Source organism: Geotrypetes seraphini, chromosome 11 (genome assembly GCF_902459505.1).
Source record: "Geotrypetes seraphini chromosome 11, aGeoSer1.1, whole genome shotgun sequence".
Lineage (NCBI taxonomy): Eukaryota > Metazoa > Chordata > Amphibia > Gymnophiona > Dermophiidae > Geotrypetes > Geotrypetes seraphini.
Window position 1 is genome coordinate 48219637 of NC_047094.1, and position 20052 is coordinate 48239688.

The following is a 20052-nucleotide window of genomic DNA, read 5'->3' on the forward strand; positions in this document are numbered from 1 at the left end:
GCATGATGGACCACTGATCTGACTCAGCAGCAGCAGTTTTTATGTTCTTATGATACAGGGCTAGATTCACTAACCCGTTTTTCCTGGGCGATCCGTGGGCGATCCTAGCAGGCCTGATGAATTCAGCAATGTAAAAAGTTCAAATGAGGGCATTTGGAGGAATGCCCTCATCTGGCCAACACGGATCGCAAGTGTGCGATCCCGCACATGCGCAGACTTTCTGTAGATGGTCTGCACATGCATCAAAACCCTTCCGAGACGTGACATTTTAAAAATTATTTTTACTTTTTTGTGGCCCAGTGAGCCCGTGGTTTTAACCCACGGGTTAAAACCAAAGGCTCACAGTGTAGAGAAGGACAGGAGAGATTCAGGGCGGCAGGCAAGCAGGAGCTAACCGGGAACGAACAGGGCAGCGATTCGGGGCAGAGCAGGCAGGAGAGATGGGGACAAGCATCGGGGCAGCAGGCAGGAGAGATTCCGGGCAGCAGAGAGCAGGGCTGGAGAGTCGGAAAGATATTTCAATTGGTCCTCAGTAGTCGCTTCTTGGGTTGATTGGCCAGCCCAAAATTTCTTTGGTGAATCGCGTCCCTGTCCACTTTGCATGCATTTCTCCTCATTTGCATGCACAGATTCAAAGCGGATCGCAGGAGAGGTTAGTGAATAGTGCAGGAGGGAAATCTGATTGCAAAGGGGACACAAACTGATCGGTTTGCTTTGTGAATCTAGCCCATAAAGTTATATAGGGGCAACTTTCAAACAAAGCACACATTTGTAAAGTCTACAAAAACTTTTATTCACAGACTTCATACTAGTTTTCAAAAGGAAAAAGTTCCCTTTTAAAAACTGATTCAGGTGGTTTCCTTCCACTAAGAAATCCACGAATTGTCTTGGATGAAAAAATGAATTTTCCTACCATAATTTGTAACAGCAATGCTTTTACCTGGATAAGTGCTTAAGTACATACATGGATAAAATTATTTGAAAATTGTCTTCGTTTAATGCTGATCTTTTTACCACTTAATCTTTGCTTCTGCCCTTTTATTAAAAATAAATAAACTTATAGAAGTAGTTTTTATTTTAATTTTATTCACAGTTGCAGTGGTTCAGTTTCCTGCATGCCCATTATTTTTAAAAAAGTGTGTTTTTTTTAAACATCAACAGATGGTAAAGCTCTAGGTACTGTACAATAAGTTAATAAGTGTTGTTCACAGTACTCTTTATAGCATGAGGGAAAGGTTTCCTTCTTGCACAAGTTAGGGCTGATGGCGCATCTTGCCCAAACCTATATGCAACAAAATGAGAAGTGTCAACATAACACTAAACTAATTAACATATACTGCCTGTGTTGCTGTGTTATCTTTGATGTAGCAGAATTTTTAAAATCCAGGTGGATTCCATGCTTTCCCCTACCAGTGATCTAAGTGAGTGTTTTGTGAAAATCAAGGGACCGCCTTCAACCTCTCCCTCCCCCAGACCATTAAAGGTGGTGGTTTCTATTGCAGGAATATACCATATTTGTGACCCTCTAGCTGCAGCCTCTTGAAACAAAAGGATTGGGGCACTGATTCACATGCAAAGCAGGATTTCTTCAACTGTCAATGTCAGCATTGCAACCATTGCCAAAAATCATGCGTCCTTTCAATATTACTGCTTGAAGTCAGATTTTTTGGGATCATTAAAATACATTAGGGTAATTTTCCAAACTTTTTACATGAGTTAACCTAGGTTTACCTGCACATAAAAAGGCTTCTGTACTGTGCACCATGCCAACAATAGTTACACAGACAAAAGAAGAAACTTGAACAAGAAATCAATCCAGTGTTTTAACATTAATAAAACCAGTCCACTCTGTACATTTTACTGTCCCTCCCATCCCTGCCCCTTCCTTCTCCTGCCCATCTGCTGTTCCCTGCCTTAAAGAATAATTACAGACCCAAAGTTTCTGATTTCTTATGTTCTTATGAATACTCTGCAACTTATATATCCTGCCCCCAAGCCTCTCCTTGCACCAAACATTAAAGAAAGTACCCATACTTCCTTGCTAGCCCTGCTTATCAAATGGAAACTCCATGGGGCATTTCCCTTTGAAAATCAGGTTGTAGGGCCTATGGATGGTCTCAGAATTGCTTCTTAAAGACTAGTGATAGAGAATGTATGCTGTAATGAAATTAGGCACTTCAGTCTTCATCACCTGTTAAGTAAAGAGAGCAGAGCATGATGGACAGAAATGGCAGCAGCTCTCATACCAAATTCTTCATGATTGCAAGCTAATAACATAACTTATTCAGACTGGGCTAAGCAGTAAGACAAGGTGAGAGAGAAGCAAATGGAATGAGATCCTCGGAATGACCTGAAAGGGACTTCTCTGTTTCTAAATAAACCTTACTGTCTTGTTAGAACTGCGGTGTTAATTTTGCTGATGTGAGTGGAGAGATCGCTTCTGGGGAATTGGGGGTAGGGATAATGGTGGAGCAATGACTACATATGTATTGGGAAACCGGACCAAAGAGGCACCTTGGATATAGTTTTATATTCCTTGCTGTTTTCAGATTTGTATTGATCTGCTTTAAAGACGTGTTGGGTAAAGTACTGTGGGGCTATATAACCTGATAATTACATTATTGCATGCTCTTTTATGGCTTCACAGATGCTATGTTTTGTTCTTGTTACTATTCTAGATTTAATGTTATGGCATTTTATATGTTGTGCCCTGTTGGTTTTCAATAAAGATATTTATTAAAAATATGCAAATTAAATAAGGAGAATGAGAGGGTCGGATTACCACTTTGTGTTAACTTATCCTGCCTCTTCATTTCTAGTGCCCTGTACTATGCTTTCAGTCTGATAAGGCCAGAAGAAAGAGGCTTAAGGAAGGGGGGGGGGGAGGAAGCAAGGTATGAGGCAGGAAGACCAGAGCGAGTCCAAAGCCATTCCTATGGCAACAGAAGGACGCACCATGCTACACTCTGACTCCAAACTACTCCGTCATTCTCTAAATCTAAGTGTCTTGACATTAATTGTGCAATGCAAGTTAAGCAGCACTGACTGTGACTTCTCCCTGTGAGACAGGTGGTATTATGAGAATCTCAATCTTGACACCAAGGGGAGTAGGGGCTAAGTGGAAGAGGGAGGTCATTAGAAGGAGCTGACAAGATTTCTGTTAACACAAGCATGACATCATCTTGTGTCTGCATTGTTTCAATATACTATATATGCCTCTACTTTTTGAGGCTTTTTTAACACAGAGCCCTATTCCATACGGATGGCAGAAATGTTCATCTGATAAGGAAGGACACCGAGAAAGAGAATTATGAGCCATTTGGCTCTAGGCATAAATTTGAGATAGCCCCCAAAGGGACAGGGATCCTACATAAAAGATACAATCCTTTATAAAAGCATAGAGACAGTATTAGTGTGTTCAGCACAGAATGGCATCTACGATTCTAGCTATCTTGCCAGGCAGACTAGATGGACAATGTTGGTCTTTATCTGCCATCTCTTATTATATTACTATGTTATGTTATGTTACAAAAGCAGCTTACATGTTATAATAAAGTGAATATTTTATTTTAATCTGGTTGAATTTGTAATGGTTCACCAGTCCTCCTGCCTCATTTTGATGGAGAGAATTAGCCAAGAATAATCTCTTGCTAGAAGCTTCTGACCTTAATGAAAAAAATAAGAGGGTAATCCTTCTAGGGTAGGCTTTGGGTCAGAGACAGAATAAATGGCCTATTTTCATGTATATTGATTTAAAATATTTATAATCTATTGATCCACAAAAATAGACCCCAGTGAGAAGCAGTTGTAATGAAATCCAATGAAACAATATAATACAAATCAATCCACATACAACATATGTAGTAAGATCATAAAATATCCCACCATCTTCTCCTGCCCTACCCCGACTTATTCTGCTACTAGTATCAAGGTCTAAATAAGGCCTTATTGTCCACATACTGTCTGCCTCCTTATATTCTTCCTGTCATCATCCTACTTTTATTTGAAGGCCTCCTTGACTATGGCAATTTTCAAAATTTTCCTGAAAGTTAGTCTTCTAAGTACAATTCATCTGCCAATGAATTCCATAATATCAAGGGGTAAAGGAGGGGGGGGATAGTGCTTAATGGAAGAGGTAACAAGGTTTCTGAGATTCCAGATTGATGGAGAAATTAAAAATGTGTTATCTCTTAAGAATTTATTTTTATTTATATACTGCCTATTAATTGTCTAAGCGGTTTACATTTAGAAAAGCATTGAAGTACTATTTAACTTGTTTCCTAGGGAAACTGTTAGGGATCAAGTTGTATTTTTTTAAACAGGTCTTTTTTTAATTGGTGTACACCACCTTAATTGGCATGCCCAAGAAAAGGGTATGTAAAGTTTTATAAATACGTATGCTAAATAAATAAATAATAGGAGTCCTGCAAACTGACACTGCTGTAGTTTTGGTCTCTGACAACCAAAATTGCTTTATTGAAGAAATCCAAAGGAATTTCTTTCCCATTACAAGTGAACTATAGATTGAACTAATACTGTATAATTGCTTACATTCTGCAGTTACCAAATGATAAATAAAAGCCATTGTTATGAGGATGAGTGTATTCTGTACATTGATTAAGATATACTATGGACAGGCAAGACTAATTTCTTACTCAACAGTGTTGTATTGTCTCTTTGATTTCTGTTACGTATTTCTTTTTTGTTTCAGTACCGGATTGGACAGCTGTACACAATCAGTAAGCACAGTCACCAAGAGAGCGATAAAGGAGAAGGAGTGGAAGTGATAGAGAATAAGCCACATGAAGACCCTGTCCATGGACATGGGCAGTTCACAGAAAAACGTGTGCACCTGTCCAGGTGAGAGAATGAGTGACATCTCACATGATTGATGTCACATTTCCTGTGCTATCACAGAGGACAGATTAATATGATATTGGTCCCTAGGCAAACATACATTTGTAGTCTCTACCATAAACCCCATTTACTTCTTTTCTCAACCCCCCTTCCACCTAAAGAGTTAGATTCACTCTTTCCTTTATTCTTTCCCCTTGATTATTATCATTCATAGTCTCTCAATGTTTCACAGCTCTAGAACTATAGGACCTGTTTCTGGGTGTGGCATCCACAATAGGATGTCAGCATGGGGACTGTGTACACACATGCTTTGAGTGGAATGACCTAGTGGTAAGATTGGGCTGAGAGTCAAGAAGCTAGTCAAGTAATTTTCACCATCTCTGATACAAACCAGAATTACCAGTGGTGGACTGTCCCAGAATGAGACTGAACGCCAAAGAGTAAGGCTTACAGACAATGTGTCCAGAAGACTTCACAAGTGGAAGAAGTGACAGAAAAAAGTATTTTGCTTCCTTTGGCATTTCTGAAAGGCTGTAGTCCAAGGGGAGGCAGCATTAGGACAGTTTACAAGGGAATTTGCCCAGGTAATCAAATATTTTCCTTGGTAAATTTCTCATGCTGAAATTCTCTCTTCACTTAGTATGCACACAGGTACATGTGTACCAGTGGACCCCTTCAGCCCAAATTTTCAAAGGGAAGTTATCTATACCATAGTCTTCACTACAGGAAGACATGGAAACACACAACTGTGGAGAATGAAGAGGTTTTGATAGCCTGGCCATCTCCATTCCAACTGAAAAAAAAGCTCAATGCAAGAAAACTGGACACAGTGGTAGAAACAAAAAAACAATCAAAACAAATAAAGAAAAAACTGCAGACAAGAGTATAAGATGCAGGCTGAGTTTATTAAATCAAATATATATATTGTGGCTAATATCACCACCGTTATACAAACCAAGGGACCTGACATGATCCATGTTTCGATTAACACTTCTTCATCAGGGATCCCTAGCTGTAAAGGTCTCAGAGCAAAACCGCAATAAAAAATAAACATGAGCCTGTGTAACTGCAAAGTAAATCATCGAGAAAGTCTCTTCGTAGAAAAATTTGTGTAGCAATGAAAAGCACAAGAACAGCCTTAATAAGAGGTGTCGTTGCCAAGGGATTATTCTAGTATTGTGTCGAGAGAGTGAAAAGATCCTCAGAGACCAAGAAAAATATGGAAATATTTCCTATTTTATTGGGCACTACAGGCCTGATTGTAAAGTACACCTTGATAATTTGCGTTTATATTGTACTACATTTTATGAACTCCAGAGGTAAGCTTTCTTTTGCAAAAGAAAGTATTCCAGCAAACATTGGTAGTAAAACAGAGACTGAGATCACACTCCACATACCCTGGCTTAGCAGGGAGGTTCATTACTGTCATAGGGCTTCTTTTACTAAGCCACAGAAGAGCTTCTTACCACGTGCCAGCAAGCTAAATACTCCAACGTTCATTCAATTTCTACTACTACTGCTTTTGCTGCGGCTTTAGTAAAAGGACCCCTTAATATTTACTTTAACTCATGGTTGGCGTAAAAAAACTTTGCAGGAGTAAAGGGTCATTTGAGGTGAACTTCGAATCTTCACCTTAGATGACCCCGTTTGGCTTGACCTCCCAATGCCCCTGCCTGACCTTCTGCCCCTGTGATCAAAATGGGAAGAAAATGACTGCCTGGACTCCTCTTCTCCCTGGGGCTACTTGGTCTAGGCCAGGGGTAGGCAATTCCAGTCCTCGAGAGCCACAAGCAGGTCAGGTTTTTAGGATATTCACAATGAATATGTATGAGATAGGTTTGCATCTCAAGGAGGCAGTGCATGCAAATCCATCTACATATTCATTGATAACTCAAATTCTTAAAATCAGCTATTAAATATTTAATACAAACAAGTATCTGAATCTATTCAATTTTAATACATATTCACTGTGGATATCCTGAAAACCTGACCTGCCTGTGGCTCTTGAGGACCGGAATTGCCTACCCCTTGTCTAGGCCAACAAAAATGTCTCCGCTTCCCTAAGAATTCCTCCTCTGGTCCAAAATAGTGACACCTAATCCCTAGTGGTACATCCCATCGTACCTCTGGATTCAGATGCTGCCATTTTGGAAGAAGGTGGCAAGATGAGGACCAGGCAAATATTATTGGTCTATGGGGGCAGCAGCACTGGAGATTGACTGGTTGAGGACTTCCCTGTGCGGATCACTTGGAGGAGGGAGAGGGATGGGAAAGTATGGTTATTTGCTTGCCATTAGTTTACTGCATCAGGAGTAAACATTTTTGCAGCCCAGATATCACTTGAGGACAGAGATATGATATTTTCTTGTGAAGAGCAAGTATGTATTTATTCTTCCTGCTTCTAGTTGTATTTCACTGAGATAAGTTGCTATTTTCTCTTGCTTGCTGGTTGGTGGACATGAAGATTCTGCGCCTGTAATTTGTGAGTTTTTGACTTTTTAATCACCAGGAACCAAAAAGAATTCTGCTGTTGTTACCTTTCTAGTATTTTGTAAATCTTTATTCCTTTTTACCTCTTACAACAAGTGTATCAATAAATTGACAATTGAAATTTAAATGCATCACTTGAACATCTGTCATATTTAACAATAATACATAAAATGTAATCCCTTCCCTCCCATCCCAACCATAACATGTGCAATCAAATATATCCTATTAAATATTCTTTTTTACTTATCCAATCATTTAATAAAATTCAGAATTCCCCCCCTCCCATCCCTTCACTTGCATTGTACTTATAATGAAAAATGGTATCTATTCATTACAATATTTTGTCAATGGCCCCCATATCTCTTTAAATTTTTTATAATTCCCTTTTTGTATGGCTATTGTTCTCTCCATCTTATAGGTGTAACACAATGAGTTCCACCAAAAACTGTAATTAAGCCTGCTCCAATTTTTCCAATTATGCGTGATATGTTGTATGGCGACTCCTGTCATAATCAATAAAAGCTTTCTAGTATTTTGGTTTTGTTTTTCAGCTTCGCAGTTTTTTTCTCCGCCTGAGTGTTTGTTTTCAAGAAGGCTGGTTTTATTTTTCCTGCCATCAACTGCCTCAGAGTGTTAGTGGTTTTCTTTTTGGCTGAGCCCCCTCTCACTCTGTGGTGAATGTGATTTTGCTATATTTGTTTGGTACTGGGTTTTGGTTTTTTTAATTTCTTATTGGGCACATTTTCTGTATAAGCCAGTCCATTCCAGTTACGTGTCTCACCTGCGCAGTTCTTGTACTTTTGTACTGTTTAGCTTTGTATGTTTCCCCTGCGTTTTTGTTAGACAGTAGTGCTCAGATGTATTTGCTAATTCTCTCCTTAATATGACAGTTAATGCTGAGCCCTTTTGTGTTGTGCAAATGCAGCTGTTCCTTCTCCTGGAGTATTTGGTCCACTTTTGTGCTGTTTTGATTTACTGCTAACATTCTTAGGGCAGAGGTTTTAGATGTTTTGATGTAGAGAATGACACAGGGACAAAGTTTGTCCCTATCCCCGCAGGCTCTGTCCCTGCCCCCCCTCCCCCCCGACTCTATCTTCATTTTCACAAGCCTTGAATATTTATGATTTTATATTTAAATCTTTTTGTTAAAGTATAAAAAAGGACAATATTATGTACAGCTGTTTATAAATTACAAATAGAGCCTTCCATTTTGATCTGGAGCGGATTCTCAAAATGAAAATCTGCCTTTAACGTTCTCACTAAACTGGTTCCAGCCAGTTTAGCGTGCATATATTTTAGCAGGGGATTATCAAAACAGCTTACTGAGGTCTTTTCTGAGTTTTCTAGCAGTCTCCAATACTGCCATGCAAAATGTAGTGCAATGAGATCATTAATATTAAAATGATCACTCCGAGTGATTCTCTATAATCACCGAATGATTTTCTAACTTCGTTGTGCCACATTTGCAGCCAAAATTTATCGACAGGTCTGAGCTGTCATTGTCTTGCTTTCTGATCAGTGCCTGAGTGTTTATTGGCTCAGGTACTGACAGGAAAGTAAAGTTTGACAGCTCAGACCCCCCTCAAATTAAAATAATAATTAAAAAAAAAACAAAAACCAAAATGAAGACACTGCTACTCCTCCCCCCTCCCAAAGCAGAAGAAATACCCTCTCCCTCCCACCACCAAGCAATGCCCCCCTGACCCCCTCAGGCAATGGGAGAGATGCCCGCTCCCTCCCACTGCCATGCAACCCCCCCATGCCTCTGAGGACTCCCCTCCCCTTTACCTTACTTATGATGTCTAGCTGGAGGGTTGCCTACTCCCTCCAAGCAGCAGACCTGCCTCTTCAAAATGGCGGGCCTTCCCCGGTGCATCCTAGGGCGGAGCCTTAGGCGTTTGGGCCAATCATAGCTTTAGGTTCTTCACCGGATGCACCAGGGAGGGGCCTAAGGCTCTGAACATCACAAGCCTGGTCAGAAGAAAGCAAACAATCACAAGGTTCCTTATGGTGTTAACGAATGTGGAATTTCCACACAATAAAATCCCATAACTATAATCTCTGGTGCAATGTTATTGTAGCTTCTGAAAAAGCTGTAACATGAGCTGGATTAAGACACAGGCAATCTATACATAAGCCAAGGACCAAAATGTTTATGAAGCCCTGTCAAATGTACTCGGAGCTCAGGAAGATAGGGTTGCTAACTGTCTGGATATTTCAAGACTACAGAGATTTTTGCATTAATATTCACATGAACAGGAACGCCCATGCAGACAGCACCCCAGCCTTTGAGACTGGCATCCATCGACAGGATAATCCACTCAGAAATCCAGAGGGGAAGATCTCTGGAGAGAGAGGTCGTAGCCACCAGGCCAAACTGCTCTGAGCCGCCATTGTCCATGGCAGTGGGGCATGACGAGCATCCTTTTGTGGACTCCAGCATGAAATCAGGGCATCCTGCAGTGGGGGCAAATGGGGCCCTGGCCCAAAGCGCCACATTGATCGTCGCCACCATGGTCCCCAGAACCTGAAGATACTGCCAGGTCGATGGAACCAGATTGGCCAGGAAATCCCTAACCATCTGGCTCAACTTCTCCTGACGTGACACTGGCAGGAACACTTTGTTCTGGCCGTGTGGAAGTGAACCCCCAGGTATTCCAAGTCCTGTGTCTGCTGAGGTGACTTCCTAAAGTTTCCAAGTTTATTTGTTACTTGATATACCGTCTATCATGCAATAACTAAATGGTTTACAATGATATAGTAAAATACAATTAAAAAGAAATAAAAACATTGCTAAGTACAATAAAATAATATAACTGTAACAACTGAATGACTTGAAGAACCGCCTGTCGCCCCTCGAACTCTAATGGGGCCCTAATCAGCCAGTCGTCCAGATACGGGTGAATCAGAGCTCCCACGGTGCACAGAGGGGCTGCTGCCACCACTACCACCATGATAATGTTCACCCTTCCAGTGCAATCCTAAGTTAGGCATTCTTCCCTCTTTTCCCATACCTGTCCTCAAGACATCCTATGGCAATGTATTCTTCATGCAGGTTAGTAGGTTGTGATACATCTGACAGGACTCTTAATTTGACCAATTGCTACACACAGGAAATTCAGTATGTCTGGTAGGCTAATTACCCAGAGCTGTGCCTGTTAGTATGCTTCATTTACAAGAACATCTTTCTAAACCTCCTAGAGTTTCTTCCTGTGCCAATGTCTCCTTTCTAAAAGACAAGTCTCATAAAACCATTGTTCAGCCTTTCTCTTTCCAGTGATGTAGAACGATTTGTGTTCTGTTATTATTATTTCCCCATTTATATGGAGGGCAATTTTATAACCAACCACATAAGTGGATATGGCTGGTGCACATGTGTATAGCAGCAGTTTTAGAAAGGTAAGGATAAGAGAAGTAGCAGCTGCTAAATTTGCAGTTCTCTGCTGATGACCCCTGTTTGATTTCTAGAAGCTCATACATCACAGCCGGGCATGACAATATCCAGTTTGATTAATTTTTCATTACAAACAGCCAGTCAGCTAAATAGATGGGGGTAAGACAGAGGGATGCTCAAGTCTGCTTCAGGGCCTCTGTGTATTCATTCTCCACAGACTCCTAGGGGCCTTTTCTATATCTTGCTTGGGCTTTAGAGCTTGTTTTCTTGCTCCTCTTTCCACTGTTCATATAGAAACATAGAAAGATGAAGGCAGAAAAGGGCCACAGCCCATCAAGTCTGCCCACTCTATTGACCCACCCCATTGAGTGCTAGTGACCTAGTTCCTTAACTTGACCCTCGTAGGGATCCGACATGGAAGTCCCATTTATTCTTAAAATCGAGCACGCTGGTGGCCTTGATCACCTGCACCGGAAGTTTGTTCCAGTGATCTACCACCCTTTCCGTGAAGAAATACTTCCTCTTGTCACCACTAAATTTCCCCCCTCTGAGTTTGAGGGGGTGCCCCCTTGTGACCGAGGGTCCCTTGGGAAAGAATATATCGTTTTCCATCTCGACGCGACCAGTGACGTACTTAAATGTCTCAATCATGTCACCCCGTTCTCTGCGCTCCTCCAGGGTATAGAGCTGCAGTTTGCCCAGTCTTTCTTCGTATGAGAGACCCTTGAGTCGGGCAACCATCCTAGTGGCCATCCGCTGGACCGATTCAGCTCGAAGCACATCTTTCCGGTAATGTGGCCTCCAGAATTGCACACAGTATTCCAGATGAGGTCTCACCATGGTTCTGTAGAGTGGCATTATGACTTCAGGTTTGCGGCTGACGAAGCTTCGATTGATACATCCCATCATTTGCCTTGCCTTAGATGAGGCCTTCTCCACTTGTTTAGCAGCTTTCATGTCTGCACTGATGATTACCCCCAAGTCCCGTTCCTCTGAAGTCCTAGCTAGCGTTTCTCCATTCAAGGAGTATGTTCTGCATGGATTTCCGCTGCCGAGATGCATGACCTTACATTTTTTAGCGTTGAAGCCCAGCTGCCATGTTGAGGACCAGTTTTCCAACGTGATCAGATCCTGCGTCATACTGTCCTTGAGGTTGCTTTCACTTACTATGTTACACAGTTTGGCGTCATCGGCAAACAGTGATACTTTACCCTGAAGCCCCCGGGTCAGGTCTCTTATGAATATGTTAAAAAGGGATGGTCCCAGGACTGAGCCCTGCGGCACTCCGCTAGTCACCTCCGAAGTCTCAGAGAGGGTGCCGTTGACCACCACCCTCTGAAGTCTTCCACTCAGCCAATCATTGACCCATGCAGTTAGTTTCTCACCCAACCCCATCGATTTCATCTTGTTTAATAGTCTACGGTGTGGGACACTGTCGAAAGCTTTACTGAAATCCAAGTATACTATGTCCAGAGCCTCTCCTGAGTCTAGTTTTCCTGTCACCCAATCAAAGAAGCTTATAAGATTAGATTGGCATGACCTGCCTCTTGTGAATCCATGTTGACAGGGATCCCTTAGATTCCCTTCATCCAATATCGAGTCTAATTTACCTTTGAGTAGAGTTTCCATGAGTTTACACACTATTGATGTGAGACTCACTGGTCTGTAGTTCGCTGCCTCTGCTCTGCAACCCTTTTTGTGCAGAGGAACGACGTTTGCTGTTTTCCAGTCCAGGGGTACTCTCCCTGTACTTAGGGAGAGATTGAAGAGTATGGCTAACGGTTTCGCCAGAAAATCGCCTAGTTCCCTGAGCACTCTTGGATGCAACTCGTCCGGTCCTATGGCTTTGTTCACTTTGAGTCCTGACAGTTCTCTGTAAACATCAGCTGGTGTGAACTCAAAATTCTGAAATGGGTCTTCCTTGCTTTGCATTGCTTCCAGCTGTGGCCCGTGTCCTGGTGCCTCGCAGGTAAAGACCGAGCAGAAGTAATCATTCAGTAGTTTGGCTTTTTCAGAATCTGTTTCCACATAATTCCCGTCTGGCGTTCTAAGGCGTACTATATTGTTTGCGTTCTTTTTCCTGTCACTAATGTACCTGAAGAATGATTTGTCCCCTTTCTTGATGTTCTTCGCTAGAGTTTCTTCCATTCGAAGTTTGGCCTCCCTAACTGCCATTTTGACCGCTGCAGACTTTGTCCTGTATTCAATGTTTGCTTCTTTTTCCCCGGTGTGTTTGTACAAGAGAAATGCTCTTTTCTTCTCCTTGACGAGGCGCGAGACCTTATCAGTGAACCATTGGGGTTTCTTTCTTCTTTGTTGTTTAGTTACTGATTTTATGTAGCGGATAGTTGCCTCATGAAGGGTCGATTTCAAGGTTGACCACATAACCTCCACATTATCCGTTCCTTCTTGAACCTGAAGCGTCTGATGGACGAAGTCTGCCATTTGTGCGAAGTCAGCACCCCGGAAGTTGAGTACCCTTGTTTTTGTTTGTGATCTAGGAAAGCCTTTCCTAAGGTTAAACCATACCATGTTATGGTCACTGGTGGCTAGCGGTTCTCCCACCGAGATCTCCGAGACACTTTCCCCGTTCGTAAGTACCAGGTCCAGGATGGCCTGGGCTCTAGTGGGCTCTAGTACCAATTGTTTGAGCCGTACTCCCCTTATGGACGTCAATATCCTCCTGCTATCACAAGTTGTCGCTGAGAGTGTGTTCCAGTCTACATCAGGCATGTTGAAGTCCCCCAATAGAACAACGTCCCCCCGTAAGGTGATATTTTCAATGTCATCAATTGTCTTGGAGGTCTGTACACTACACCAAGGTACAGGCATTTTTCTCCGCCTCTGGCCAGGTTTACTCAGATGGATTCCCCAGTATACTTGACATCCGTGATCATGGTTGTTTTGATGTTTTCTTTGAGGTAAAGTGCTACCCCACCTCCTAACTTACCCTCTCTGTCTTGCCGAATCAGGTTATATCCTGGTATAGTCATATCCCACCCGTGAGAGTCTGTGAACCATGTTTCGGAAATCGCTACTATGTCTAGGTCTGCATTAACTATTTCTGTTTCCAGTTCTAGAAATTTGTTCCCCAGGCTGCGTGCGTTAACATACATAGCTCTCCACTCTTTTGTTTATTTAGCTCATGTAGAGAGCAACCCATTTGAGTTAAAGTGTCCCCTAGCGATTCTTTTGCAGTAAGGGTACTTACCTTAGACTTAGAATCGGAGTTTTGGTTTGCCACATCAGGATTGTTACTTACTGCTCCGGTGTAAAAGTGGGTACCCACCCCCGACTTACCTAGTTTAAAGCCCTTTGAAGTAGGTGGGCTAGTCGGTGTCTAAAAACGTTCTTGCCTCTGTTGGTCAGGTGGAGTCCGTCTGGTCCCTATAGTCCCTGTAGTGCCTCTCCGTGATTCAGGAATCCGAAGTTCATTTCCCGGCACCATCGCTGTAGCCACTCATTTGTCTTCAGGATACGTTCTTCCCTGTCCCTTCCTCTGCCCCTAACAGGAAGAATTGAAGAGAATACTACCTGTGCTCCTGTCTGCTTCAGCCTCTTTCCCAGAGCTCCGAAGTCACTGGCTATGTCCTCCAGGGTGTTCTTTGCAGTGTCATTCGTTCCGACGTGGATGAGCAGCATGGTTCATACTAAAAGACAGCCATGTTTTCTTTTGGCCTTTTATCCATCCCGGTGGTCGCAATTGCTTTGAACCTTTATCTCTGGGATGTTGCTTCCTTCTCCAGCCTGGGAAATACTCAAGAAGATGATTTGGGTAATGAGACAGGGCCAGTGAAGGAGAGATAGTTGGAAAGTGAGTCTAGCATTGAGGAGGAGAGGACTGAGTTTTAAGCAAAGAGAAGAACTAAAAACAGAAGGGCAGGATAAGAATGAGATGGAAGGAAGCAAAAGTGAGCTGGAGGGGGAATTAAGTCTTGGAAGGAGAGTTTGAACCTGGGAAGGTAATAAGAGTAAACTTAAAAGGGGGAGATAAGCCTGGAGAGGGATGCAAGAGTGAGGGAGATTTGAGTCTGAGGAGAGTTTGAGCCTGAAGTGAGGATAAGAGTGAGCTTAGAGAGGGGATTGAACCTGAGAAGAAGGCAATAGTGAGCAGGAGGGGGATTTCAGTTTAAGAAGGAGAGTTGGGCCCTAACCCTAACCCTAAACCCTAACCCTAACTTAGGAAGTAATAATCTGTGGTACCATTTTGTATATCAAAGACCCCATAGAAAATATAAAAGAAGTCTCTTATTAATTATGACAAGTACAGCTATACAATTGATTACACGTTACTGGAAAAACTGGGATCGTCTCAATTTTACATTCTGGTGGGCAAGTTTATGTCATATATATAAATATGAAAACATGAGAGCTGATCAGTTAGGGAATTTTAAAAACTTTAATCTAATATGAGGTCCATTGACATCTTTTGTAGATTTATTATAATTATACATTTGTTGTTAGAAGAATTGCACATTCAGGGAGGGAGGGTGAGAGGAATATATAGGTTATAATCAAATAGTATTATGGATGGGGCAGGGTGGTTTATAAGTTTAAAATATGTCTAAGTGGATAAATGTGTAATTTTATGTTTAAAATATGTAGTGAATTACGGAATTATGATAGATCTATAGATTCCTGAATGATAAAGAATAATTTGGGTGGAAGGGTTATTGGTCTGTAAGAATATTGTAACATTTTAAGTAATGTCTATAGTGTAAATGCTTTATTTATTGTTCTTCACTTATTGAAATTTATTTTAAAATGAATAAAGATTATAAAAAAAAGAGGAGAGTTGGAGCCTTGGGAGGGGGATCAAGTGTGAGTGAACTAGAGGGGATTGAACTAATGGGGACTGAGCCTAGAGAGGAAAGACAAGAATGAGCTGGAGAGGAGTCAAGCACAAGTAACTGGTGTAGCAAGGTGGAAAGAAAGTGAAACAGTGGGTCAAAATGATGGGGTGAGGGACAAGATAAAGCTGGAGGGGGCGAGGGAGTTATGAAGGGTCTGAAGCCTGGGGAGCAGGAATTGGCCCTTAACATGTCCATTTTAGTACTCGAGTAAATTCTGCAAAAGATTACAAATTTTCCATCTTTGAGTAATAACTATTACATTTAAATTATTAATTACTCGGAAAGTTATTGTATTATGTTATTTAGGCAAATATTAACATGTAGAATTTTTCAGTGTTTTTACACAGAATTTCCCCAGGAGTAAATTTTATCTGTTTGAAATTGTGCTTTCTGAAATAAGGTCACTTTCCCCCCTTCCCCTTTTTTTTTTTTTTTACAAAACCGTAACACAGTTTTTAGTGCCAGCCGCTGTGCTAAAAACCACACTATGGTTTTGTAAAAGGGGAGGTGTATTATCAAAAGTACTTTGGTTCCCATTGGACTCTTCATTAAATACCCACCTGTTAATTGTATGCTTTGTGTTTAATGTTCAGAAGTTCCTTTCAGGGCTCATTATTGTCACAGCTAGAACTTTCTACACCCACATCTTAAAATAAATGTCACCTCCCTTTCTTGTTATTAACTTGAATTTTATCTCTGTTCCCTAAGTAGTTAGTCCTTGATTTTTATCTGAAGTGATCAGGCACGTCAAATAGATACACTTATGCATTTTCAAGAAGCTGTCTGTATTATACCACTGACAGAAAGGAAAGCATAGGGGTCATGTCTCTCTCTAATTTGTGAGATATAATTTGTTTCATGGCTACAGGGGTTGAAATACTAACCAGCTTATGTTTTTTTTACTCTAAGACAGAATGGAAGTACAAAGGGAAGGCAGTAGAAATGAATCTTTCTTAAGAATGAGTCAAAACAGTGGAATCATCTGGCAACCTTGCTTATTTCTTGCCTTTATTTCATCCTCTTTGGTCATCTTCCTAGATTCTTTCTTTTTTTCTTCCTGTTTTTATATTGCCAGGCATGTGTATTTTCATAGCTGGACCAACAATCTGGAACACTTTGCTGAGAGAGCTTAGAATTAGAGAATGACACTGGGAAAAAATCTGTCACCGCCCCGTCCCCGGCCCACCATCCTCTGCACCGCCCCGTCACCGCCATTCCATTCACCGCCCCGTCACCGTCACTGCCATCCCTTTCACCGCCCCGTCACCGCCACTGCCATCCCATTCACCGCCCCGTCACCGTCCCCGCAGCATCCATATAAGCCTTAGTACTCTAATATTTAGCGTATTCCATTCTTATAAATCAAAGTTCCTGCTGCTGAACTAGAGAAAGAGATGTTCAGCTGGCAGGGCTTTGTTTATAAATTTTTATTAACACAACTAATATACCACCATAATGTTTCCGACAGAGGACAAGTATGCAATAAATGCATTTTGCTGTTTCAATGCCAGTGCTCAGCAGAACAACAGACAGCAATATGGACATTCACCTTATGTAGTACTTTTTTAATATATAAAAATAGGCAAAATTAGTTGCTGTTTTATCATTATATTTTCTTGCCATTATAGTATTCTTCATTGATCATTTTTCTTTTTAAATTCAAAACAAATTCAACCTATCTTGTGTCCCAGCATGAATTCATGTTTCACTCAATTGGCTGTTTCAAGGGAATTAACCCTCCAACTTCCATTTGCAAAAATACCCAATGTTGTTCCTTCTATGAGCAATATTTAAATTATGAGGAACAACATTGGGTATTTTTGCTGAATTGTGTGACACCATTTGGGCTGAACATGAAGATTGAAAATGCCTGGTTAGCCCTGGACAGATGATTTGAACAGCCAGGAGCCTGTCCTGGCCATTTAAATCATTTTGAATATCTAGTCCAATGATAACAGAATTAGGGTGATTATAGAAACATAGAACTTTGTTGATCACTAAAAACAGTGGAGACTAAGGGTCTATCAAGCTCAGCATCCTGTCTTTGACACTGGTCAGTCTTGGTCTTTGGAACTGCCCATTGTGTCAGAAGCAATAGGGATTAAGTGACTTGCCCAGGGTCACAAGGAGTGTAGTGTAGCTCTAACCACTGGATTTAGAAGTTGGCTTCTTTTGGGATCTTTAACTCATCATCGCTAGGACTCGAATCTGAGTCCGTGGCACCTAACATAGAATGGAATTAGTATGGCAAAGTAATGAAGAATGGTCCAGCAGCCCCCACCCTCCCTCCACCTCACCTTATATTCGTTCCGAGTTTGCCGGCTTCCTTTTTCCCTAGCCGCACGCGTTCAAAAAGCCGTGCATTTAGCCAGCTCCCTCCCTCCACCTCACCTTAAATTTCGAGTTTTCCGGCTTCCTTTTTTCCGAGCCGCACGTGTTCAAAAATCCGTGCACGCGCGGCTGCGCGAGTCAATCAAACTTCTCCTCTCCTGCAACTTCCTGTTTCCGGTTGCGTCAGAGGAGAAGATTGATTGACTCGCGCAGCCGCGCGTGCACGGATTTTTGAACACGTGCGGCTCGGAAAAAAGGAAGCCGGGAAAACTCGAAATTTAAGGTGAGGTGGAGGGAGGGAGCTGGCTAAATGCTACGGGCGGGCGGGCGGTGGCTGCGGGGACCGCGCGATCCTTGATACCTCACTGCGGAGACAAGACCATTCACCGCCCCGCGGGCGGTGAATGGCCTTGTCCCCGTCGCCGCAGCGACTGCTAGTTTTCTTCCCCGTTTTCGGCGGGTGACCCGCGGCTAAAATGCGGTGGCCGCGGGTAAACCGCCACCGTGTCATTCTCTACTTAGAATGATAAATAATTACTTTCTATAAAAAAATTAAAGGCGCATAATTTCAGACAAGCTTTGTCATCAGTGCTGATTGAGAGTATACAATTAACTAACTAACCTTAAATAGGAGCCCCTTTTACGAAAGTGCAGTAAAATCTGGGCGTAATGCAGAACTTTCCCACTTGCTAGGCTAAGATTTAACATGACATTTATGTAGGGCTTTTTTCTTTTGTGTGGTTTGCAGGTTATGCACTAATGTTCCCATTAGAGTGTGATAACCTGTTAAAAGTTAATGCTGCCTATTTAGAAGATGCTAGATGCTCCCGCAGTAACTCTGCATTATCCAGTTACCACGCATTAATTATAACACACTAGCTGGGACGCTATAGCAATAATAAATAGTAGTAGTAGTAGTAGCTGAATAATGCAGGAACCCCCATCAAGAGAAACTAGAAACTTCTATTTATTTGCTTATCCAAAAATTAATCGGTGTAGATATAAGACCTTCTTAGATAGGACCCTAGAATTTCAAGATGGTAGGCAACAATCTTGGTTAGGTAAATGTATTCAGCAAGCTATGTTCTATTGCAGTTTTCGGAAATTAATTAAGACCACTTTGTTCGATAAGTTTATTACTTAGTTTTATTATTGAAATTCTATTTTTACAAATATTTGTATTTTTTACTGTATTATTGTATTTCGCTGATTGTCCAGCTCTTTTTAGTGTAAACTGCCTAGAACTTTTGGTTATGGCGGTATAAAAGAATAAAGTTATTATTATTATTATTCTCCACCTACAAAAAATATGTTAAACAAAATTAGATAGTGCATGCAAACAGGCAAAATGCTTTAATGTGTTTTGTGGTAGCCTGGTAGCTTGTTCTAACCACTGTCGGTGCAAAAGCCATATCAAGAGCTTATGCCTCTAATTTTATTTTTATTTTTGTTCGAGCATTAAGCTGAAGATCCAGTGAGGTAACAGTGCACAAAGAGTTAACCATAAGAGAGAAAATTCTCAAAAAAGCCTGCACAATCAAACATTGGCTTGGTTCACAGCTCAAAAGAGATGCCAAAGTTTTACAAGGCCTTAATTTTTTCTTATTTGATCTTCCAGTTTCTGAGTGTTTTCTTTTCTTTCTTAGCATAAGGACATTTCCTTTAATTAGGCTCTGTCTTTTCCCTCCACCTGTTATATGTATTATTTCTCAACTGTAAAACAACTGAGCAATTAGTTCTGTCCGATTTAGGGAAAATTTTTTTGATTCGATTCACTTTTCCTGCCCAATCAGGCTTTTTTTTCAAATGGCCTGGCAATTTATTTTTGTAGCCTCTTCACCCACCCCACCCCCCTTTACCCTCTCCAACTCCATGCCAGTGCTGTGGTGTAAACAAAACGAAAAAGACTTTTCTTCTCTCTGTTAGTTTTCCTAACTCATGCATGCTGTCTAATATTAGCTCTGGCAAGATACACATTTCAAATCTGACATATACTTCCCCCTCCGTATCCGCGGTTAGGGGCAGAGCCATCCCGTGTGAATATTAAAAAACTGTGAATAATATTTGGGCCGGTTGTACCCCTAACCCCTGCTTCCCCTGGCTATTTTAAGCCCTGAAAGCCCCCCC

At 41.5% G+C, this 20052-nt stretch overlaps 1 protein-coding gene across 2 annotated transcripts in view; it reads left to right on the forward strand.

Annotated features, from left to right (window-relative positions):
- The window catches only part of LOC117345442 (cytoplasmic phosphatidylinositol transfer protein 1-like), a 207958-nt gene that overhangs the window by 106806 nt on the left and 81100 nt on the right, over positions 1-20052 (forward strand). For both annotated transcript variants that reach the window (XM_033914066.1, XM_033914064.1), the window contains exon 3: positions 4712-4860. In XM_033914066.1, coding sequence (XP_033769957.1) covers positions 4803-4860 — 58 coding nt within the window. In that variant the 5' untranslated portion in view covers positions 4712-4802. The remainder of the gene's footprint in view (positions 1-4711; positions 4861-20052) is intronic.